Raw genomic sequence first — 23914 nt, forward strand, 5'->3', positions numbered from 1 at the left:
CATGTAGAGTACACGTGTAAGACACTACCACCAATGTTGATCAACGTCGGCATGGTTCAGTAGAATTACTCACTCCTCGCGCCCAGGCCGTAACCCTAGCTTCCTATCCGTCAACGTATTCAAAGGGGTGGTCAACGTACAGAAGATCCCTACCCCTGGACTGCCTCTTAGTCGACTCAATAACTCTTTGCCACTGACCGCATCAAGCATAGAGCTCAAGTCAAATGCTTAAGGACTCCCTGTATATGCAAGTCTAAATAGAGTCGTTCGGCTACGTTAATGCCCCGATGTCGAAAATAACTACTGGGTTGTCAATGATGGAGGCTGGGTCCGCTCTCGCGCAACCTTCATGGTTTTCACCCTTTGGTCCAGTCTTTCGTCTATCCGATAAGCTCCCGTAGGGATATCTGGCAGGTGTGAGGTATCGGTATAATCAGCCTGCTACCGAGGGTTACGGAACTGTGCGGCTTTGGAAATCGTTCACGCAATCTAGTGAAGTCCATAGTTCTATACCTAGCTCCGTTTGTGTGCACAAAGCATCAATAACTTCAAGCTCAGTATATCTGTGGCTAGTAAAGAAAAGTAAAGAAAAGTATCCACAGGATCAGAAGCTTGAACTTTGGCATTTAAGCTTGGTCAAAACAGTCATGGCTTCCATTTCAGGCCGTAGCTGGGCACAAGACAGACTTCGCTACTGCTTGTCATTGATCAGCCACTCATCACATGAATCATATGTACTTCCTCTGTCTGTCTCTGTTCCACTGGCTGTTCCAGTCGGTTTCATTTCCATCTTCAGCTGCGATTTGTACTGCCTTGTTTGTCGTCCAACACCGGTTTCTTCCTGAGATGACGCAGATCTCAACGTGCAGAGGGTAGGGGATCATCACTGCATATCATAACGCACAATTACTCAATACACGCCCAACTGGAGCCTTTTCGACTAATGCGTATGTCGTGCCTCTGGTCCACCGTCAATGGTTCATCTCACTCCCCGGGCTTGAAGGCTTCATCACGATTACAGGGTTGCCTCTTCCTATGGCCAACACCCTGAGAGAGATACGGTACTCTGCCCTCAGCCAGCCACGATGCAAGGTTTGCCAAATCTCATAAAGTTAACTCTCGTTGATAGATGAAAAACAATGTTTGTTGAATTATACTTCATGCGTCTAGAACCATCTAACAGCAGCTACCAAATGTACGAATCAGAAAAGATTCCTTGCCTGCATAAGCGCTCCATATCAGCCAGCCACAAAAGTGATCACCCCATCAATTTCAAGAAATGAGTTTGAGATTATCATGGATATGTGATATACAGCATTGGCTGAGTTAAGATGAAGATCATGCATTTGCAGCGTACTCCTGTCACATGGCTGGGTAATCCGGTAGCAACAATAATAGTTGTTTTCTGAAAACGCTAATAGAGCGACTCCTTGATCCAGACCATGAGGGCTCCCTTCTAACCTACTTCTCGTATGTTCGACTTGCTGACATGTCGGAAAGAGACAGGCCCGGAATTCCTGTCGTTGTGCTAGCTCACTCACTAACCTGAGTCTGCTGAATGTATTGCATCTGTGATAACAATTCCTGCGATCACACGGCTCGTATGTGATATGACGTGCTCTGCACGGCCTTTGTTCTGTACTTACAGATCGAAGTATGCATGCGGGCGCTTAGCATGGTGGAGTTCAAGACCTGGCACTAGCCTTGTCCAAGGAGAGCCTGATAGCTTGCCGGCTATAAGAAGGGGCCTGGCACATTCAATGAAATATTTCTCACTTCAAACTTCATCTGGCTCTCTGTATCACTCTTTATCAATAAAAACTGTTTTCAACATATCTTCCAGCCCAAGATTCCAGCCAGTAATGTATGTCTTTCCTTTCTGACAATACGCATCCACTGACTCTGGTTTTCGTTTACAAGCCATCGATCAACATGGCCAATGCAACTTTCGCTATCGCCGACAAGGGAGTTTGGGAGATTACGGGCTACGGACCGTATCTCTCATCACCTTGGACCACCGGTGACGCAGTCATTGCAGGCGCTAACATCAAAGTCTCGTTCCTGCCTTCTAACACCTTGAAGACTACCCCAGATATTCGCTTGATTCAGTTCAAGAATCCCCTGATCAAGAATGATGACAGTAATGTCAAATGGTGGGTAGACCGTCGTGGTGATAACGAGAGCCCTTTCTTCGGTTGGACCAAGGACGGTCCTACTGGCAAGTTGGCCGCGAAGAAGGGAACCATGGGTGCCTTGGAGAGCTACTGGGGAAAGTCCTCTGTTCAACGTGGATCCAAACCAGCAAGCAACTCGAACAAGGGCCCTATTCCAGCCTACATCATCGATTGCCCTCGTGAGCCGATCAAACCCGAGGTTGGATCTTCTGAGACGGCCAGGTTCACCGTCTTCGCCTACGACTTCTCCAACAGCATCTGGCTTTCCGGAATAGAGTGGGGATACACTTTGATCGGACCAGGCACGAACGGTGAAAGCCCCCAAGTGAAGACCACCAAGTTGCAAGTCAGCTCCAAGGGACCCCCAACCCCTAAGTTTGATTATGATCCTGCCGTTAACACTTGGAATTCGACCCACACTGTCAAGGCGCCCGCCATTCCGTGATTCGATGGACGATACCTTTCTTCGGGAGGAAGGAGTAGTACAGAAGAAGTTGGATTTGAAGATACAGGGTTAATCTTGTCAACGATAGTATGTTAGCTAGCGCATACAAGCAACCTGATATAACGTCTATTTCTCCTCTCTTGACTTGATCTTGTTGCCCGTGTTCATAGTTCAGGCCCCTATATTGCGAGCTGCCTCCGCCAGTGCCAAAAGCAACAATGCCCAGCTAGCTAGGCTGCACACGCAACTGAGCGATACGCAGCAGTTAAGTCACTTCGAACCTCACATCTTACGACTCCCATCTTCTAGGTCAGAGTCGGCATTGTCGTAGGCTGAGTGTACCAATTGGCTACACTCATATTGTAACTGTAGTGTTAGGATCTATTAGATTCCAGCCCTCACTTGACAGGGTCAAACGATAAGTGGCGGTTGACAAGGCTGAGCCTGCAGTCGCAATCCCTGCAATGCTAGCGATGATGGAGAATGGACTTATAGACATTACTTGCTTCGGCAAGGCTGTTCAAAATAGATGGAAAAGACAGATAACAACAGTGAGCAAATTATAATGCATGCTGAAGAGTAATCAATGGCCATGATAAACATAACCCACTGCAGAGCCAACCCTGCTCGTGAAACACGCAGCCAGATTTCTTCATGGGCTTTGCGATATTTTTCATCTGGAACTTGCTTTATGATCTTCTTATTGACAAATGATAAAACAAGATGCAAAGGGATCAGTTCAACGATGTACATCAAATTTCCCTACATTCATCCACGAAAAGTCGGAATCTCCGTTATATCAAGCCCAGTCCTCGGAGCTCATCTCAACACAGCTGAATGTGTTGCCCATGGGCCCGCTTTAAGCACTGTTGCTCTCCTGTTTTGCCTTAGCATCCGCCATCTCCTTCAGATGCCGTCGTTTCCTAGCTTCCCAAAGTGGGTATACCGAAAGACAAGAAGCGAATAGGATGATCAACCCGTTCCATATCTGCGCACCAAGAAATGCACGGTTGCGCTGGCCACCATAGGCCTCATCAGCTGCCAGCGCAATCGGAGGCGCGATCAGTGCTCCAAAGCCAGCCGCACCATAAACAATTCCCATTCGAGTACCGATGACAGCTAGTGAGGGACATAGATATGGGATGATGAAGGCTGGCAAGGTTGTGACTGCTCCAGAGAAGAAGCCGTAGAGGATGAGGAAGATAGTGAAGCCGCCCAGGTTGTGCACCGCGATCCAACACAATGCAAGCATACCGGATACCACGATATTGAACATGAGGATAGACTCTGCTCCCAACATCTTCTTGTCCACTATCGCTGCCGGTATAATCCGGCCTAAAGCTTGGGCGGCGTTGAGAACAGATAACATGTAATAGGCAAGGTCTTCGGAGACTGGATGGTCGAGACCCAGTAGACCGAAGGAGGGAGTCAGAATGTATGGCACGAGGAATCCCAACCACAGAAAGAAGGATGCTAATGTGAAGGTACTAAAAGCTTTATCCTTGATGATCGACTTGTCGAAGAGTTGTCGCGTCGGTTTCTTGATAGCTTGGACACTTGGCTTGATCAAGATCGCAGCGAGGGTCAAGGTGAAGAGGGCAATGAAGCCGATGGCTCGACAGGCCCAGCCGAAGCCGCCATTGTCCAACAACCTACGGACAACAATGGGATAAATGATGCCACCGAAAGAACCTCCTGCTGTCGCACAACCAAGCGCCAGAACGCGGCGCGTCGTGAACTAAAGAGGGATCATGGCAACGCTAGGGATGTACAACAGCCCAGTACATATTCCCCCAAGTACACCCCAAGTCAGCATAACCTGATAATATTGCGTCGACAAGCTAAGCATCATCAGTGAAAAGGTGAGCATGAGACTCGACGCGACGAGGATGGGATAGAAGTATCCTTGGTCGAAGAGCGGACCTGAGATGACACCGATGATGAGGATCAAGGAGACTTGAAGTGTACCGATACATGATATCGCAGACGAAGAGTGTTGCCGAAGAATAGTCGTTTCGTCATATGTTTGGAAAACACCGAAGCTATTGGCTAGACCGAAGTTGTTGAGGTTGATAAGAAAAGAGCCAAGGACTTGAAGCCATGCTGTTATCCCGCCATCTGGAGGAGGCTGGCTTGTCGTAGATGGTTTCCAGTATCGAAAGAGTCCTTTTTCAGGCTCTTTTTCCTTTGTCGCAGTTGAATTATCAGAAGACATGTTTGCCAAGGATGCCAAGAATCTCTCCAGGTCATGCTTCTTAGGTTCACGAGCCAGCCTTTATACTACGTCTCTCTAGAGGTCAAAGCCCCTGTCTGACGCTGCCTTGCCGCAGATCAAACCAGGGTGAGGTCTTGATACTCCATTTTGAGATAAGTGACAGCGGCAAATGATACGGTTTGCTGTTTTAGGCTTTGCCTTGTGAGACAATGTCGATCATCGTCATGCCTTGATCTGTTGAATTGCCTAATCGAGAAAGCTTGTCTCAGTGGAGACAATGATTGGTTGTTGGGAAGTTGGAATCCGTTTTCAGGGCACTGACATCATTGCTGTGTGGGGCAGCTGAAGTCTTGGTTGGGTTTGTCAGCTGTTGCAAAGTGGTAGAGAAAGGGAGATGCTTCACGTTCTTATAACAACCGAACTGGCTTGGGGCCAAGATCAATACTGTATACTAGGAGTCTGAGGTTTTTCGGATGCGCTTTTGCCGACGATTTTGTGGCCAGAATGTGGCGGTTATAATCATCAACTTGTCAATCTAACATTTGCATATGGGATTGCCTCCCTCATACTCCACTGACGCTCAACAGGTTATTGATAGCCTTGGTTTGAGCTTACATAAAGCATCAAACACTTCTTGTTCAAATAAACGAACAACGTCCTCGATACTCTTCAACAGACCTAGAGCCCAGATCATGATGGCGCGAGTTGTTGGCGACCGCAATGTTTGTTGCTTACCCTGTACCTATCGAATCGACCAAAGAATAAGTCTGTCTCGGCGTCCATGATTCTCGACGGAATAAAATTTTGTCATTCTTAATTAACTGGTCACCTCTATAGCTATCAATTACGAAGTCATGCACGAAGCTCGAGTAAACCTCCAAACGGACAAGGAATCTCGCAATACAAACCAACTTAACCATCACAATGGCCAGACATTCGACACTGGGGAAGCTTAAATAGAAGCATAGCTCGACCATTACTCATTCATGAACCTCGCTTACACGTCTTGGTAGAATTCTTTCCCACATCACGGCGTCCACAGGGTGAACTCGGAGTATTCTCGCACGAGCAGATGTAACGCCGAGAAGCAGACAGTAATTAATTACAATCCATTGGTTAGAATTATCGGTCTGTCCCTTCAATCTCGCTCTTGCAGCAGGGAACCTTTGGGTTTGCGGGCGGTTTGTACTCCACTATCCACTTTCCATGTGCCGGATATCCGTGTTGATCTTTTGCTGACCACGCGAAGAAGCGTGAAAGGTCACGATGATTTGGGGTAGAGGCATTTAACAGGAGCTGTATTACCTTCCATGTTGAAAATGTTCAATACAAGATCTATGATATTTTAAGCATATTATCATTTTCCACAGCCTCCTTCTCTATAAACAGATGCAATGGCAAGTCCCGAGTTGCTTCTCGAAGCCATCATGGAAACCTCCACGTCCTCACAGTAAGATGCGGGGAAACACTAGCAGTCACAACAAGCCCCTCATTGGACGGGCAAGTTCATCGGGCAACTAAAATAGGTATCTCCGCGGTGGTGCCGTTGGAATGAGGAGAAATAAAGTGGCGAATTCCCCGCAATCGGCACGAAATATCCGTATGGAGGGTGCGGAGAGTACCACTAGACCGTGGAGAAGCCTCCGTATTTCCCCGCTGGCTGTAGAGACGATCCCCAATATTTCTTAACCATAAATACAATGCTTCTTTCTCATTGACGAGTTTTGATGTTCTGTACCTTTGTGTCGAGTAGGATATCGTTGAGAATACCGCCAAGATGAAGTTCACGCTTGGAAACAGAGCCGCTATGGCGGATACGCCTAGCGAGGTTATGAACTGGCGTTTATACTGGAGTACCTTTGTATTCGGTTCGTAATCTCACCGCAGTCACTCATTCGACAGTTGCTAACTTCTTTGAAAGGTGTTTTAGGTGCCAGTCGTGGACTTGACGAAGGCCTCGTCGGAGGCATGGTCACGCTAAAAAGCTTCCAAGAAGAATTCGGTCTCGATCACGGATCAGAAGAACATCAAGCCCAAGTCGAGTCCAATATCACCAGCATGGTTCAAATCGGTTCCATCGCCGGTTCTCTCCTTGCATTCTTCCTCTGCGATAAGATCGGTCGTGTTCGGTCGCTCCAGTTCCTTTGCTTGCTTTGGCTTGTCGGGTTCATCATTGTTGTTACCAGCCATGGAAGCGTGGGACAGGTCCTGGCTGGACGCTTTATTGCCGGCCTGGGTATTGGCATGACTGTCGTTGTTGGTCCGACATACCTTGCTGAGACGGCGCCACGAGCTGTGCGTGGTATGCTCACCAATATCTTTGCTGGCTCTGTTTACCTCGGTGTCATGGTTGCGTACTTCAGCAACTGGGGCGCTTCAATCAACATGCCTGACTCATCTCGTTACCAATGGGTTGCCCCCCAAACATGCCACATTGGCTTCTCAGGGCATGTATACTTCCCTCACTATTAAGTTCATCGACTAACCTTTGACAGACTACTTCTGATCCTTTCGTTCACCGTCCCCGAGACCCCTCGCTGGCTCACCATGAAGGGCCGAAATGAAGAGAGTACCAAAGCTCTCTGCAAACTTCGACAACTTCCAGAAGACCATCCTTTCGTTCAAGCCGAGTTGTACGGCATCCGCGAGCAACTCGAGCGTGAGCAAGAGGCAATCCTCGGTGTCTCCCGCTGGGGTAAGATTCGAGAGCTTCTTACAATCCCTGCCAACCGATACCGCTTTATGCTCGGTTTCATGGCCCAGCTCCTTGGTCAATGGTCAGGAGCTAGCGCTATCACTATCTATGCCGCTGAGTTCTTTGGTGTCCTCGGAAAGTCTGGCCAGTCTGAGAAGCTCTTCGCTACTTGCATTCTCGGTGTTGTCAAGCTGGTCTCTGCCTATGCATGCGCTTTCTTCCTGGTCGACTTCATCGGCCGACGTCGATCGCTATATGCTGGCATTACTCTTCAGACTATCTCAGTCTTGTACATCGCCATCTTCCTCGCCATCGTTGGTACCAAGACACTCGAAGATGGAACCTTGACCAGCACCCAGAAGCATGCTGGTGTTGGTGCAATCGCAATGCTGTACATCTCAGGTGTTGGCTGGACCATGGGATGGAACTCGTTCCAATACCTCGTCAACGCTGAGATCTGGCCCCTCCGCCTTCGTGCCCTGGGTAGTTCCATCACCATGTGTCTCCACTTTGCGAATCAGTACGGTAACACCAAGGCTGTTCCACTCATGCTGCTTCACATGACAAGCAGTGGATTCTTCTTCTTCTGCGCTGCTGTTTGTATCCTTGGTCTCATCTGGGTCTGGGCATTTGTTCCCGAGATGGCTGGACGATCACTTGAGAGTACTGATGAACTGTTCTCTCTGCCTTGGTACAAGATTGGTCGCTATGGAAACAAGCTGGCGCCTGATAATGAAGCCATCCTGGCGAGGGATGAGAAGGCTGAGATGAAGCGAGAGGTGGAGGTGAGCCAGCTAGAACAGGCCTAGAGAGACTTGTCTAGCAAACAAGTTACAACTTCTTCCAAATCCGTGACAAGGTAGTAACTTTCAAAATAAACAATTCTAGTTTTATACGAAAGCGGCAAAGACTGCTTCGCCTCTCATCATCCTTCTCAACCCCGCAAGCCTGATACAGTAATCAAGAGTCGACTCTTCCCGCCGACGGCCATAAGAGCCTTTCAGTATTGTCGAGTACTGCCTTTTGCCACTCCATGGCCTTATAACGCACTCGCCATTAAAAGCATGGTCTCTCAGCTTCTTCTGGTCTTGAAACCTTCCAACCAGTAGCCACCGAGTGATTTCCGGATAAGGCAGACTACTTTTTACTCCACTGACCATGTCCCCATTCTCATCAGTGTATTCCAGACAGGCGCCTCGTCGGACAAGCAACTTGACCAGTTCAAAATTCCCGATAGAAATGGCACACATAAGTGGTGTTCCAAACCATGAGCCCACCCTATTCACGTCCGCTCCAAGGTCTACCAAGAGACTGGTCGTATTCGCATCGAATCTGCATACCGCTAAACAAAGCGGTGACCCTTGGTATCTGCTCCTCATGTTTAACAGAACACCCGCATCCTGGGGTGGTAAAGACTTATATAAACGCTTGATCTGGCTCGTTGTGCAGAATGTGATGGCGCCGTTGAGAATGCTGTCTGGATTTGGTGGATGAGCAGGTAAAGGTCCATCGAGCCACCGGGAATGAGATAGATAGTCGACATATTTGCCTTGAAGCAAAGGGAAAGCAAGCATAGGTATTCCGTCATCGCTCTCATAGTGGATATTAAGCCCTTTTGACAGAAGGTACTTGAAAGTCGCCAGTGATGAACTTCCCTGCGCTGCCCTACAAAGCAAATTCGACCCCTCTATGCTCCTATACTGTAGCGAAGATGGCCGCTCTTCTGCCAGGATTTTTACTGTGTCCAAATGGCCCATGAAAACAGCCAATGACATAGCAGTGTTACCATACATGTTCCTAGTTTCAACAAAGGCATTGTGTCGTAATAGCTCTCTCACAACAAGGACATGGTTATTGCCGGCGGCGATGATCAAAGGTGTATCGTGACGCTGATCAAAAGCATGCACATTAGCGCCCTGATGTATCAAGAACTTTACCATCTCGGCATTTCCAACTGATGCAGCAGCTTGCAGTGGTGTTCTATTTAAAAATCCGACCGGATTGTGGCAATTGATAAGAGCTGATTTGAACTGTTCAGCTGTATCACCGTCAAGGGTAGAATCAAGCCCACCATTCCATGCGTTGCTGGCTATGTTACTACACTTTGATCATACCTGAACAGGCTCGACTTACTAATATTCGTTGATATTCTCTCTGAACTGACTCATTATGAGCTTCAGGACATTCAAGTTGTTTTTGCCAATAGTCTGGCAAATGGCGCCCACAAGTTGTAGGTGCGTGATTGATCGCGACTTCAAAGCAGTTGATAGCAATTTCTCAATAAAGGATGATGAATCCATGGCAATGACGGCATGAGAGAATAGGTTCAGTGTTGTGTGGCGTTTGCAGAAACAGCTGTTTGTGCTTGCACCCTCGTCGAGTAGCCAATTGACGATTACGGGTTTCTGAGCTCTTATAGCGGTGAAGATAGGTGGACAGGAGTGACAACTTGGCAAAGGCTGGTTAATCAAACACCCTTGACTGACAGCAATTTTGCACTGCTCAAGATTGCCATTCATAATGGAATCTTCAAATACTCGTCTTCGCGCAAGCTTTAGTCCTTCATTGGATGTCAAATCCTTTATCATATCTCCTGTGGCTGCAACCTGGCCTCGGGGAAGGGGAGAGCCTGACGCTAGTAACAACGAGGCAAGCTCGTTGAAACCAGTCTCCAGCGCATAATCGACTGCAAGCTTCCCTTCATGATCTTGAGCAGAGAGATTTATCCCCTGATCTAACAACATCAGACAGCAAGCCATAGACCCCCTCATCGCTGCATAGTGAAGCACAGTTCTTCCGTAGGGAGTGCTGATATTGATATCAAAGAAGTGATTGTCGAAGAAGTATGATAGGAAATCCGGTAAGTCAGCTGAAAAGTGTAGTAAACTGACTTCGTGGTCAAGTATCTGTTTCCTTGTCTTTGCCTCGTCCGTGCTTGTCCATGTGGCACATGGAGCAAGCTGCCATTGGGAAGTACTAGAAGACTTTTCGACTATCCACTTGAGTATATCAAGCTGGCGGTTGGTGATGGCCCATTGGGGGATTCCCCAGCCATGAGAGTCAACAGCAAAGGGGTCGTGTCCAATATCCGATAGGCACTTTACCAGTGATAAGTCGTTTTGTTTTGCAGCCTCAATGATCAAGGGTGTTGCAGGGGCGATAGTTGAGTGAACTAGTCCCTTTTCGTCTAGTGCTTTGATCAGGGATGTCTTATCTAGGCTTGAGCCTTTGACAACCAGCTCGAGTGGGCTTTGGCCAGTCAGGCCAACAGCGTTGATACTTTGAGAAGTAACATTCTCCAGAATGGCCTTGAATGTTTCGATATTTGCTTCCCCACACGCTGTCTCAAATAGTGACGTTGGGCTGCTTGACATATCCTCAGGGACCCGTCGATGAAGGTCAACACCGAGATCAATGAGCTTAACTATAACTTCTGGACTGGCCCTCGACATAGCTAAGTTGAAGAAAAGGTAGCTATCGTCGACAGCCTGAAGCGAAATATTAAATTTTGAAGAGTCCATGACTTGAGATAAAAGAGCGAGAATCGATGTTGAGCAGAAATGATATCTTGTCCAATACTTCAGGGATCCGAATAGTGGAACTAAGCCAGATATCTTCCTTGTACTCTCATACGAAGAAAGAACGCCGTGATTGAAGAGTGTTGCCAGATCTCTAGAGAAATAATAATAGCATTCACCGGGGACGAAGATATCAACTTTGCAGCAGATCTCCTCCACCCCCAGGCCAGCACAAACAAGTTGCCAGGCGTGCTTCACTTCCCCAGCGTTTGAAAACTCATGGTCCTTTGGGATGAGAATCTTCAGCATTTCGGGATCCAAGGGTATCGTCTTGTCCAAATTTTCAGGAACGTTGTGGGCGAGCCAGCGCTCGAAGAACAGTTGGAATGGGAACTTCCCTGCACTGTCAGCGCAAAAGGGATCGTAGAATTCGGTTAAACATCGAGCAAACTCTGGAGTGCATGTAGCATACAGGTGGTGCATAGGCGTTGATTCTGAGCTGGAAATCTCGAAGTCTGCAATTCTCTTATCTCGCAATGCAGTCAAAAGCTCTAAGGAACCAGTGATTGCTACATCCTGCATTGTTGGGCTCTTTGACACGTAGTAATTGGCCTCGCCTGGTAGGATCTCCAATAGCGCCAGCGCTGGCTTGATATGACCTTTGTAAAGGGCAGCAGAGAAGGGTGTTCGACCATCCTTGTCTAAAGTGGCGAGATTCTCCGAGACGTTTCCATCTTCTTTCTGAAGTAAGGTTATGACCTCTTCGTGTCCATTATAGCAGGCCGCGTGCCACGAGGTCTGGCCATTTTCGTCTTTAGATCCGGGATTCACTCCTCGAGAAAGAAGAACTGAGGCTACATCTGCACTGTTTGACTCACAACTGATGTGCAGACAATTCTGTCCAGCAGTACTACAGACATTTGGATCAATGCCAGACTCAAGAAGCATCTCGATTATCTTGCCCTTGTTGGCCGATGTGCTTCTTGTTGCGGCGCTCAGCAGCTCGAAATCGGTCGGCTTAACAATAGCGCTGCCATAACGTGGATCTGAGATGAGTGTCGACAGTTCTTCGACCAGTCCAAATCTGGAAGCAATCTCAAGTGCTTGCCGGTACTCCAGGTCGCTATAATTGTAAGACGTAGAACTGGGAGCCATGCTCGGCAACTTGAGCCCACGTCCACGAGAGAAAGAGAGCGCAGTCGATGCCAGCGGTTGCCACTGAGGACAAGCTTCTTCCCCAACAGCTAACTTAAGAATAGCCTTGAGCACCAAGTCATCAGATTCACCTTTCCACTCGAAATTTGAAAAGGCCGTGACTGCATCCTCCGGTACGGCAGACGTTGGACGGATGAATTGAAGAAGATAATGGCTGTCCAATGAATCAATGGCATAAGCCATGCAGCTATGGCCCATGATGGGAAATGCAGTATCAGCGCCGTTATCCAGTAGAACATTAATTGTGCGAATCATACAGTCGATAACCTGAGGATCTTTCATCTTTCCACCGAGAAACCCTTCATCTTTCAGAGCGATAGTCATGGCCAATGGGGTAGAGTTATCTCGCACAACATTTACGTCAACGCCACTGTCAATAAGGAACTGACACAACTTGGGGCTTAGTATTAACACCGCGAAGTGAAGGGGGCCGTTGGAAAGTTGATGCATAGTCGACAGTTCGTTCTGTCCCCCAGACAGCACTGTATGAGCCCATGCTCTAAAGTTGCCGGTCTTGTGGATATCGAAGAGGCGCTTGAGAAGTTCCAGAACGGGTTCTTCTTCCATGACCTTTAAGTGCATGGGATAGGTACTTGTGCTTCCTTGTACTCCGAGAGGCGTATACGTGGCGAACTTGTAGAACGGGTGCTTTTGATTCCTCTCTTTAGCGTAGGCTTCCTCGACTGTATCAATGATAGTCGGCACCCGATCGAAGTGCGGAAGCAACAGATAGCCAATTGAAGCTTGCACGAATGATTGATAAGCAGTGACTTCAGAGTACTGAAAATCACCAACTTCAGTCCGTTCCAAGTATTCCAAGACGGTAAAGTGGGCAAACTCAAAGTAATTACCATCCAGAGACTTGCGTAGCAGGCAGCCACAGTTACGGGAGATGATTTCTGGTTCGATAATATCGTCGGCTTCAAAGACATCCATACCCTCCTGAAATGAGACTGCTTCGCATAAGCTGGCGATATTCATCTTCGGTGATCCTAGTGCTGTCCACTGGAGAGCTCTTCGAATGCAGTCTTGTGTTTGAGGTGGGCATTGCATGACTCTCTGAAGAACTCGATCATATGTCTCGTTCAGGGTTGGGGGCAGTTCGCTGAGAGCCTTTCTTCGGGCTTTATTATTGGGAAGATTGCAAATATGATCAATCTGACAAGCGACCCATCGAAACCTAGGAAACGACTAATCAGCTCCCCGGACTTCTGAATTCATGAAAGCGACTCACATTCCTTGAGCTCCGTGAACCAAAGCATGGAGTATATCCTTGTAGAGATCGGGATTCGTTCTTTCGATGTTTTTCAGGACTTTACGCCTACTGACTTCTGCAAGCGTGTAGTCTTTCAGGTCTTTCACATGAGCTGAGACCTCAATGTGTTCAAACTCCTCAGAAAGTTGCTCGCGGATCTCCTCCTCTTTGCGGCTGAACAATGCAGAGCTGATGGTCTCAGATCCTTCCACTACAGCCCTCAGTGACCGGGTCATACGAGCTACCTGATCGCCGCATTCGTCTATCCCATCGACTACAATAAAGACTTTTTCATAGATTTCGGATATGCATCCAACAAGTTCAACAAGATCGTCCAGCCTTGGCTGTGTGGGGAGCTTGTCATCCGGATGGAGCATGTCGAAGTATTCTTCGAGCAGATCAAAGGCTTCTTCACCTTGGAGACCAAGCTGGACTGCAAGGGCTGCCAGAATGTTTTCAGGCAGGCAAGAGTCTGGGTTCTTATAGTCGCAGAACGCAAAGCAGACTGCTGTAAGATCGTCACTCTGCTCAAGAACAGTCTCAATGACAAGTCCACACAGAACAGTCTTTCCGCTGCCTGGAAAGAGGTTAGTAGACCTACAACCTGATGAAGCATTGTAACTTACCTGGAATTCCGCTAAGCCACAATTTCGAGTTTGATCCATTCTTCCACTTTTCAAACGTAGAATCGTCGCTAGTAAGCCAAGACCCAGTAGCTTCATGTCGCAGCTCGCGGCTAACATCGAGATAGTCCTGAGGATTCACGCGTAGAAAGAAGTTCATGACCTCTTTGCGTCTCTTGTTAAGCTCAACTCGAGTCTCAAAACTGATCCTCCTTTCGATCATGTTATGGATTTCATCCTGCTTAGCCAGACTCTTCATCAAAGCGTCCATACTGTCTGCGGAGAGTGCCAAGTGAAGATTGGCGCGATGATTCGCGAGATCAGCCACCAAATCTTTCGTTTCCTGTAGTGAGAATGGCCATTTTAATCTTCGAACAAAACGTCTCGCTGACTTGCCACCATCAAAGTCAGACAGTGCTTTGTGAAGCTTGCTATTGATCTCCTTCAACGTCTTCTCACACGACTCAAGATGCTGTGGTTTGAGCGCCGAATTCGAGTCTCGGTCTTCCAATGCCGAAGCCAACAATCTCAGGTTTTCAAAAATTCCAGCGAGATCTCTTGTCTGGCTGGCAAGTTCTTGGGCTTTTGACGGAGCATCTTTGGCTTCCTTGCAGAACTTGGTCACTTGTTTAAAGACAGACCCTGTAAGTTGCACAAGACCAGCGATACTAGCGGCTAAACCAACGGCCTCAGCCATCTTTGAGCCGTGACGTGTAAGATAACCGCGGAAATAGTGATCGTGAATAATATTTGAGGGGTATTTGAAAAATAAGCTGCAGTCAGCTGTTTCTTGAACAGATGGATCAGAGTGGCGAAGCTGGTGATTAGATAATCCAATCATATCATGTCTACCATTTCACCCCACAGATCTGACAGCTTGACAGGGATCATGACCAAGTGCAGCAGAGGAGAGAGTGATTGAAGGTCTGAAGATACCTCGCTCTTGAGAACCACCTGGCGAGAGTTGAGCATCATCAGGTCATTTGACGGAGACAAAAGATGACATTGATGAAGCCATCCCTATCTAATGTGCTCGTAAAAACGAGGCTTCTAGTCCGATATTACGAGGACAAATCGTAATCTGTACTTCACAAACCAACTAGTTAAGCATTTATTAACAATTCGTGACCCCAGCATCAACGGTTGTTAATTCGTGTCGGTTAGAGTCAATATCTCTTACGGGGTGTCCAATCGCGTCGAAGCAAGAGCAATCATCTTCCACTTCCTCTGTACACAACGGGGACGGTTCCCAAAGCAGGAGCTATTGCCAACCAAGCAATGACCTTCCGATAGATACATAACAACTGCGACTGTTTGATTGTCATTTCTAACCTGAACATCATCACCATCATCAGCCCTCTCAGTATCAGGGTCATCATCAGGGTCATCACCAGCATCAACCCTCTTGCTCAAACGCTACAAGCTTTATCAGTTATTTTTATTCTCACTTCGCCTGTACACCCCTCCCACCCACTGCCGCAATGCGCTGTCTTCACCTTCTGGCACTTTGTGGTATGAACCCCACCGAACAATTCTGCAGACCCGTCTCTGACCACCTGCTCCTCAGGCTTTCCATTAGCTTTATCTTGCCCTTCGGATCCTCGTATCAAAGCCGACATACGTGCTGATACCAACCGCGACGGACAAGTCGACCTCGACGGCTTTTCGGACACGAATGGCAAGACGCGATGGACTGAAAAGTCCGGTGCCATTTTCCTCCCCAACATTGGCGATACGGGTCGACGCTGCTCCAAGCACGCTCTCACGGTTCATGCTCTCACTTATCAGGCGGCCAGCAACGAGGAGCTTGACGAGTGCAACAAGGAGCTTGACGATTGCAACGATGCTTCTGACAACACCCAGAGATCCCCCGAATATCTTGCACCCCTCAAGACCGTCCCCATCACAACCCTCTTCGAAAACGCAAACGGTACCGTTACAGTTCCCGATGCGACACAGCGAAAGTTCGTACGTATCTTCCAGAAGCAGGGCAAGGACTGGGTTTACATCGACAACAACCATACTTTCTCTCAACAGGAGCTGCAAGCTGGTCTTGACCTTGGCATTGATGCTCGTGATACCAGACGTCCCGACGTTTGGGATGGACGTGTCACTGTTCGCTTCACCGTTCAAGTCGGAGATACCAAGTCATCTGACACGATCATGTTACGTGTTGCACCCGTGCTCACGCACCATCATCTCCAAAAGGTCGAACAAGTCCTCGCCAGCCAGGACAACGACAACCCTTATCTTGTCTACTTCACCAACATCCTCGCCTCAATTGTCAAGGCTGCTGGCTTGAAGAAAGATCTGTACCTATTCAACGAAAGAAGTGGCAAATGGGTCCAAGACTTTGTTGAGCCAGGCTACGCAAGCATGCCTGGTCCGAATGGAACAGTATCTATCCGGATCATGATTCGGTGTCCCGGCGATGAGCGAGAGGGTGGTAGACAACTCTTTCTGTATTTCCGAAAGGCTGGAGTTGGTGCAGTCCAGCATCTCGGTAAAAACGCCTCTAATATCGATGCCGGTGGCAACATCGAAGCCATTCCTCCCTACACCTTCAAGGGCAAGAGCTGGCCAGCTGGGCGTCTCGTCCATGGCAAGGATGACACCGAAAAGCACCATATTCTTTCTTACCTTGAAGCTCAAGAGACACAGAAGCCCCTTCTGCTCGATACTGCCTGGCTCTCAGTCGGTCATGTCGATGAGTTCCTCCAGTTCATTCCCACTAAGAACAAGCGAGGTTGGGTTGCAGTCATCAGTGATCCTCGATTAGCTATCAAGCTTCTTGAAGACGAGCAAAAGGCCGGGCATGGATCGCTCCCCGCCATTTCACGCAAGGACGATATTGACTACGAGATACCTACCATCACCCAATTATTGGGCAGTATGGGGTTTATGAAGCTGAACAAAGAGTGCGCTCAGCGAATCGACGGCAACATCAAGATTCTGAGGCGGGAAATTGGACTTGCTGATGAGGACATCATTCGCATTCCAGCTTTGTTCAATAGAGAAGACTCCTCTGAAGGTGATGGCTCGAAACTCGAAGTCGGGGCATTCTACCCTACTATCATAAACAACCTCGTTCTTACTAGTTATAACACTTGCGTTGCACCTAACCCATGGGGTCCAGTTGTCGAGGGTAAGGATGTCCTTGCTAAGGTAATTAGCGACACGTATGCCAAGGTTGGGATGAAGATCAAGTTTATCGATGACTGGGATAGTCATCATGAGGATCAAGGGGGAGTTCATTGTGGCACCAACTCAATTCGAGACATGTCTGCCCGGTGGTGGTGATTACGTTGCGTTACGGAATCAAATGGACCTTTGGTAATCCGCCTTTGTTGTAAATAGTATTTTATTCTTATGCCACATTATTAGCTCCTTTTATACCTCCTGGCCCTCGAGTAATTCTATACTCTTGTGATCTACAATCGCCGCGCAGTGTCGTTCCACCATGGCATCGACAATTTCGCGGCTCTGCATCAGCGGTCCAGCAAGCGCCCACGCAAATCCGTGAAAGATCTATCGTCGATACTCTTCCAAAACATCCTCAATCCCACGTTTCGGGCCGCCCGTGTGCTTCAGGGCGCTGAGGTAAGACTGCAAGAGGTCTTTCTCATGAGCGCGGCGATCTCGAATTAACATTGAGCCGCCGATGAAGGTAAGCAACATCATGCAAGGCTGAAGCAGCGTGACTGGCCTGCCAGTCAAGGAAGCCAGGTTCTCCAGTGGGTGATATGAACGTGTTTCCAATGTGTGCATCACCATGAACGATGCACTTCATTTTGGAGTCTGATGCCCAAAGAGCCTTGAAAGCCGCCGTCATGCGCTCCCGATCCTCCATAAGCTTAGGAACTGGAGGTCTCGCACCTGGAGCAAATCGTTTGTCCCATTCTTCTGGCGCCAACAATCCCACGACTGCATCTCTGATTGAAACAGTTTCGCTCACAGAGGGAATCCCTTCACCTGTATCCCCCCAGGTGCTGGCATGGAGGGTAGCTAACTGCTCGACACTCATCCTCGCCCTCTCAACTGGCCATGTCTCAAGGGGGCTACCAAATGTGTAGCCCTGAGCTTTGAGATCGTTCATTACAACAATGCCCTGTCCATTCACAGTATCTGTGCCAGCATACGATACCGGTGGAAGAGGGATCTTGAGCCTTGGGGCAAGGTAGTAGTAGAACTCAGCTTCAAGCCGGTAGATGGCGTAGAGGAAAGGCAGAGACTCTCGATTGTCGGGATTGAAACCGCCTTTGACGCAAACATTACTGGCGCTGTCATCGGTATCATTCTCGAACATTAATTTGATTCAGATTTCGGATGCCGTTCCATGGATCGTCTCGATGACTTCAACATTTTGGACATGCTTGTTGAGAATCCAAGTGAACCAGTGCTTCGTAAGCTCATCGACCGTGAGCGGCAACGGCTCGTTCGATTATATGATGCCGTTCACTTTGTCTGCACTTGAAGGCATGATGATTGTAATTTGCAATCCGCAACAAGGCCGGCTTCACTGCATTGAAGAGTGGGGTTGCTTACCTGTCTGGACACATAAGCATTGCAAAAGTCCTTCGACATCCTTGGCCATCAATGCATATCTGACACGTTAGTAATAGGCTAGGATTACATTTGGCAGCGCTCTGCTGATTTTTGCGGGGATTGGGTCACCCGATAACTCTGGGATGCAAAGTTTCGACATTCTCAAGAGTCCACTGACGGTGAATGATACCTTATGGGTATGTGAAGATGAGGAAGTCTATTATGGGCATGGTAATATTCCCAATCTCCTGGCTTCGAATGTGACCTCTTGTCATTCCTGATCACTATGCATGAGTATCTCATAACGTATGCTCGATCCCAAAGGGGAATTCAATCAAGTTCAAGGTCGGTTTCGGCATCACAAGGAATAAACAACGTAGACCAGTCGCATTAGTGATCCACGGCAGCTTATCCCGGAAACCGTCGGTGAATGAGTCACCGAGCCACGACAAATGGGGAAGGCTTGTTGGGTGCGGGGAAAACGACTGACCTAATACAGCCTGACCAGCAAAATTGCAGTGAATCTGAACCTCCAACACCATTTATAACCTGCGCTAACTCGTGCCTCGCCTCGCGTTGTCTCTCTCTATATACACTGCAGAAAGGCGTCAATAGAATATACGGCCATTTTCCCTTCTCATATCTCATCATGACACCAACAATTGAAGAACTACTAAAGGAATACGACTTTGATCCTTCCCTCATCGACAGGATTGCATTTCGCAAACACAAACAACCTATCGCCATTGTTGAACCCGATCCAAAATGGCCAGAGCATTTCGCCCGTGCAAAAGCGCGCATCGAATCCGCCATCGGCGATACAGCAGTGTCCATCAACCACGTTGGCTCTACCAGCATCCCAGGTCTGCCAGCAAAAGCTGTAATCGACATTGACCTAACCGTCAAAGACATCAACGACGAAGCGTCCTACGCAAATGCACTTGAGAATGCTGGCTTCCATTTTCTTGTAAGAGAACCCGAGTGGCATGGACACCGCTTCTTCTGCGACTACGAACCCGTGCCGACGAATCTGCATGTTTGGGGTCCTGGATGCCCCGAGGTGGTGAGACACAAGATCTTTGCAGATTGGCTGAGGAAGAATGAGGACGATAGGAAAGCTTATGAGAATATCAAGAGGGAGGCTGCGAAGGCGAGTGCTGAGAACGGGGAGGATGTTATGGAGTATAATAATAGGAAGCAGAACGTCATTCGTGAGATTCTGCAGAGGGCGTTTAAGGATTTGGGATACCTGTAGCGCATGCCAGCATCTTGCTCTGGGACTAATGATGGATTGCAGGCGAGAAAGCAATTGAATATTAGGCGAGATCAAAAAGGTTACAAGAGCTGATTTGGTGATCCCTCCAAAAGGAATTCAAGAGTTTGGCAGTACCACTTTGCAAACGCTTGAAGATACTACCAGCGAGTTGTCATGAACTCATTATCTTAAGATCGAGCTCAAGTTGAAGCATGCTGGACGGATGTTGCCGTGAAGTTCTTGTGATACCTTCCAATTCGAGCCTAGGTTTCAGCTAGCTTCAGCTTGGTCCACGACCTCAAAAGGACAATGGCCGACTTGCTGCCTGATAGCTCCAACTGGAAGTTCACGTTTCATGAAACACTTTTCATATATGTAACAGATTCCCTGAGCCGACTTGAACTCACCCAGCAGCATTTCTCAACTATTCATAATGTCTGCTTCACTGATGCAGACCTGTCCATGCCACGCTCCAGGCGGCGATCCCGCAGAAATTACAACTCTGCACCAAGCAGCTTTTCACCAAAACAACCAACGACTAGAAGAGCTCCTACAAGACAATGCTGATGTATCGGCAACGCAAACACCTCGCGACTTCACACCGCTTCACTATGCTGTTCAATTCGGCGACGAAAAGAGCGTGCAGCTACTCATTGACGCTGGCTCAAACGTCTCTGCAAAAAGCTATGATGGCGTCACGCCTTTACACAACACGTCTGCCGGTGGCAATGTGAGGATCACCGAAATGCTTTTGAAGGCGGGAGCGAATGTTGAGAGCCGCAATATCGATGAAGAAACGCCTCTCCATGTCGTGTCATTATTTGGGGAGACACAAATCGCAGAGCTCCTCATAGACGCTGGGGCGGATGTCTCGGCAAAGGACTGCTATGGAAACACGGCTTTGCATATTGCTGCATCCCACGAGCATATCGGGATTGTTAAAGCTCTTCTTGACGCCGGCGCTGACGTTAACGCCGTAAATAACAATGGGGATCCGGTGCTGCATCATGCAATTAGCGACGGACCAGAATGCGTCAAGTTTCTTATCGATCATGGAGCATATATCCACCTCAAAGGCGAAGGCGGTGATACACTTCTGCATCGCGCTGCGCAGAGCTCATCTGAACTAGTGCGAGACTTGGTCAAAGGGGGGATTGACCTTGAGGCAACCAACGACGAAGGAGCAACAGCTCTCCATTGTGCTGCAGCATGGGGAGAAACTGCATCAATGCAGATTATAATCGAGAGCGGAGCAAATTTCAACGCGGCCAACAATGATGGCGAGACGGTTCTGCATATTGTAGCGGGGAACCCTTCTCTCAGAAGCGGACGCGATTCGGGTACGAAGGCAAAGCTTTTGATCGATGCGGGAGCAGACATTCATGCGAAAGCAAAGTCTTCAGAGACACCTTTAGATTAAGCGGTTGATTGTGAGGGCAAGGCTGTTGAGAAGGTACTGCGCGAGATGGGGGCGGCGTAAGAAGTAGAAAAGTTCAGATCAACCAGATCTCACCAGTTCTCGAGGTCTCGATGTATTTTGAGTGAATTGTGAGTATCTGAATATGGAATCGCTTGAACATATCATTCTCATTAAAGTGTTCTACCCATCGCTTCTTATGTCTCATGTCCGATCAACAAGAGCCCAAGTATGGTCAGCAATCTTCCTTCTCTCCTCCTCACTCCACTCTTTTTTCCCTCCAATCACCTTTCCATGGTTATCGATGCAAGCCCAGGACATATCCCTTGATTGCAACTCATCCGCAGCTTTGTAAAGTCCATCAAGTTGTCTTTCAGCACACTGCTCAGGCTGCAGACCAACCAATCTCGAAGCAATCTTTGACACCGCTCGGAAATACCAAGCTGAGTTCTTCGGTGTTGCTGTGTTTACAACTCCAGGATAGCCGTGCGCGAAGAACTGTTTGGAACCTTGGTTTTGAAGCGCGTGATATTGTATCATTGTGTCATTCATGCAGATGCAGTGGTTTGCCGCGTGAGCGAGGCTGAAGGTTTCTTTGAGGTCGAGATCATCCCAGTTCAGCTTCTCAGGACTACCGTTGAGTCCGTCCAGAACGAGAAGAACTTTCGCATTATGGCTAAGAATGGGGCTGAGTTCTCTAATCAAGAGCTGACGACCGTAGTAGTGCAACGCCATCTTCCTGTCAATCCCCTCAGGTGTTTCCGTCCGTCCAGCGAATGACATGATTCCCTGCGTCATCACGAGAAGGTCAAGAGGAGTGTTCTGGCTATTGCTTCGAAACTCTTGCGCAAATTCTTTCAAAGCGTGCATGGACGTTGCGTCAACGGAGCGGAAGGAGACTTTCTCAGCTGGCATGACCTGCGGCTTTGTCCGGCCGAGGATAGTGATTGATGAGAACTGGTAATTGGAAGATGTTGCTAGACGTTTGGCTATTGCGTAGCCAATGCCGCTGGTGCCGCCGACTACCAGAGCGTTGGAGCCGGATATGACTTTGTTCATGATGAAGATGAGATGAGGAGATGGCCTGTCAGATAAAGTGCGGGGGGGCGGCGAACGTGATATAATACTTTATGGTATGATAGACTAGTCAAAATTTACAAAAAAGAGCAAATCAACATTATTTATACGGAAAAGGTGTGATAGATGATAAGAGTTGATACTGTGCCGCTTTCATGCAAGCGGATCACTAGTGCTTATGTTGTCGCATAATCGTCTGCAAAAGGAGATTTTCCATGCTTGTCTCACATTACATGTTATCCCGAATCCGAGTCCGAAAATAATTAAAGGTCCCCGTCTACATTGTACCACTGAGTAGTCTATCTCGTTAAAGAACCTATAATCTCTTCTATACGACCAAACGCGAATTCATCCATCACCTCCATCCATATTCTATCCTGAACACTTTTGCCCTCTTCAGTGTAGTAGTATGAGCCGAATCTAGGATCTGTTAGCGACTGTAGGAAAATGCGTTGCCTAAGTACTTACGGGCAGATCTTCCAGTCCATGATATACGACCCATGTGATTCCTCTCGCTTGACAATCGCTGCATCAACGTAGGCTGAGGCAGCTTGCTCCTGTGTACGACCGACTACCCTAGTTCCCATGGCCATAACGATCTTCATGAGACCAGAGCTTTTATCCATCAGTCCTGTGCCCTTGGTCAAGCCTGGGTCAACAAGGTTAATGACAACATTGCTTGGGTCAACGTGTTGAGATAGTCTGTCGATGAAGAGTTGACCGAGGAGCTTGGACTTGGCATAGTGCCCCATGCCATCAAAGTTGGCTTCTAAATCGAGAGCAGATATGATATGGTCTGCTTTGGCTTCGGGCAATTCGCAGTGCATGGCCGTTCCAGAGCTGACAATTGTGAGTCGGCTTGGCTTCGGGGCTGGAGCCTTGCTCGTGAGTACCGGCAAGAGAAGAACAGAAAGGTACATGGTAGACAAGAAGTTAACCTGCATAGTCTCCTCATGGCCCGTGGCCTTATTCAGGTTAAAGGTTGTACCGCCCATACCAGCGTTGAGAAAGACAAAGTCTATCCTTGGCAGAGTCTCACAACGCTTTGAAAAGTCTTCAATCGAGCTATAACTTGCCATATCAAGCTTCCAGACATCAATCTGAGGACTGCTAGAAGGTAACGTGCGACGGAGTTGCTCAGCAGCAGCGCTGCCCTTCTCTTCAGAACGAACGGCGATGATGAGATGGCTCAACTTATGTTGAAGGAGGAGTTTGGTACATGCGAAACCAATGCCATTATTTGCTCCAGTGATAATGGCTGTTCGGCCGGCGAGGTCGAGATCCTTGGGTGGATACTCTGGTTTGGTGCAAAGTTGGGATTGAATGAAAAGTTGGCCAGGGGATAGGGTAAGCGCAGGCATCTGTGAAGATGCACTTTGGAAGGGATGTAACTGATTAGCCATGGTGAACATTCAGAAGGTTTCTTTATGAAGGAAGAAGCTTAAAGTAGAGCAATCATGAATTTTTATGATATCCATCT

The 23914-nt window shown here is 48.1% G+C and overlaps 9 protein-coding genes across 9 annotated transcripts; 5 read left to right on the top strand and 4 right to left on the bottom strand.

The window, feature by feature from the left end:
• Positions 1–1932: 1932 nt before the first annotated feature.
• Positions 1933–2619, top strand: FOBCDRAFT_281589 (uncharacterized protein; the record flags this gene model as incomplete). Its single annotated transcript, XM_054707585.1, has 1 exon — positions 1933–2619. One exon carries the CDS (start codon positions 1933–1935, stop codon positions 2617–2619), a length of 687 nt encoding a protein of 228 aa, XP_054563560.1.
• Positions 2620–3478: 859 nt separating this feature from the next.
• On the bottom strand, positions 3479–4834 carry FOBCDRAFT_148925 (major facilitator superfamily domain-containing protein; the record flags this gene model as incomplete). Its single annotated transcript, XM_054707586.1, has 2 exons — positions 3479–4357; positions 4421–4834. The coding sequence occupies 2 exons, from the start codon at positions 4832–4834 to the stop codon at positions 3479–3481; spliced, it is 1293 nt and encodes a 430-aa protein (XP_054563561.1).
• Positions 4835–6506: 1672 nt separating this feature from the next.
• On the top strand, positions 6507–8455 carry FOBCDRAFT_170929 (general substrate transporter). The gene is made up of 3 exons (XM_059608466.1): positions 6507–6702; positions 6756–7281; positions 7330–8455. The coding sequence occupies exons 1-3, from the start codon at positions 6612–6614 to the stop codon at positions 8336–8338; spliced, it is 1626 nt and encodes a 541-aa protein (XP_059466245.1). The 5' UTR covers positions 6507–6611; the 3' UTR covers positions 8339–8455.
• Positions 8456–14837, bottom strand: FOBCDRAFT_192450 (ankyrin repeat-containing domain protein; the record flags this gene model as incomplete). Its single annotated transcript, XM_059608727.1, has 4 exons — positions 8456–9614; positions 9663–13442; positions 13497–14090; positions 14140–14837. Coding segments are annotated over 4 exons (6231 nt in total), but the record flags the coding sequence as incomplete, so codon positions are not given.
• A 784-nt stretch (positions 14838–15621) lies between these two features.
• On the top strand, positions 15622–17440 carry FOBCDRAFT_245338 (uncharacterized protein; the record flags this gene model as incomplete). Its single annotated transcript, XM_059610675.1, has 4 exons — positions 15622–15652; positions 15708–16108; positions 16178–16941; positions 17032–17440. 4 exons carry the CDS (start codon positions 15622–15624, stop codon positions 17438–17440), a joined length of 1605 nt encoding a protein of 534 aa, XP_059466247.1.
• Positions 17441–17668: 228 nt separating this feature from the next.
• Positions 17669–18446, bottom strand: FOBCDRAFT_245339 (kinase-like domain-containing protein; the record flags this gene model as incomplete). The annotated part of the gene is made up of 3 exons (XM_059610676.1): positions 17669–17761; positions 17817–18112; positions 18203–18446. 3 exons carry the CDS (start codon positions 18444–18446, stop codon positions 17669–17671), a joined length of 633 nt encoding a protein of 210 aa, XP_059466248.1.
• A 756-nt stretch (positions 18447–19202) lies between these two features.
• FOBCDRAFT_233765 (grpb/dephospho-CoA kinase) lies at positions 19203–20290 on the top strand. Its single transcript, XM_031192820.3, has one exon. The coding sequence runs from the start codon at positions 19335–19337 to the stop codon at positions 19938–19940; it is 606 nt and encodes a 201-aa protein (XP_031031666.2). The 5' UTR covers positions 19203–19334; the 3' UTR covers positions 19941–20290.
• A 146-nt stretch (positions 20291–20436) lies between these two features.
• FOBCDRAFT_170935 (ankyrin repeat-containing domain protein) lies at positions 20437–21362 on the top strand (the record flags this gene model as incomplete). Its single annotated transcript, XM_031192821.3, has 1 exon — positions 20437–21362. Exon 1 carries the CDS (start codon positions 20686–20688, stop codon positions 21358–21360), a length of 675 nt encoding a protein of 224 aa, XP_031031667.3. The 5' UTR covers positions 20437–20685.
• A 149-nt stretch (positions 21363–21511) lies between these two features.
• On the bottom strand, positions 21512–23837 carry FOBCDRAFT_254180 (uncharacterized protein; the record flags this gene model as incomplete). The annotated part of the gene is made up of 2 exons (XM_059611093.1): positions 21512–22483; positions 22903–23837. The coding sequence occupies 2 exons, from the start codon at positions 23835–23837 to the stop codon at positions 21562–21564; spliced, it is 1857 nt and encodes a 618-aa protein (XP_059466249.1). The 3' UTR covers positions 21512–21561.
• Between the last annotated feature and the right edge of the window lie 77 nt (positions 23838–23914).

Source organism: Fusarium oxysporum, chromosome XI, assembly GCF_013085055.1.
Source record: "Fusarium oxysporum Fo47 chromosome XI, complete sequence".
Classification (NCBI taxonomy): Eukaryota; Fungi; Ascomycota; class Sordariomycetes; order Hypocreales; family Nectriaceae; genus Fusarium; species Fusarium oxysporum.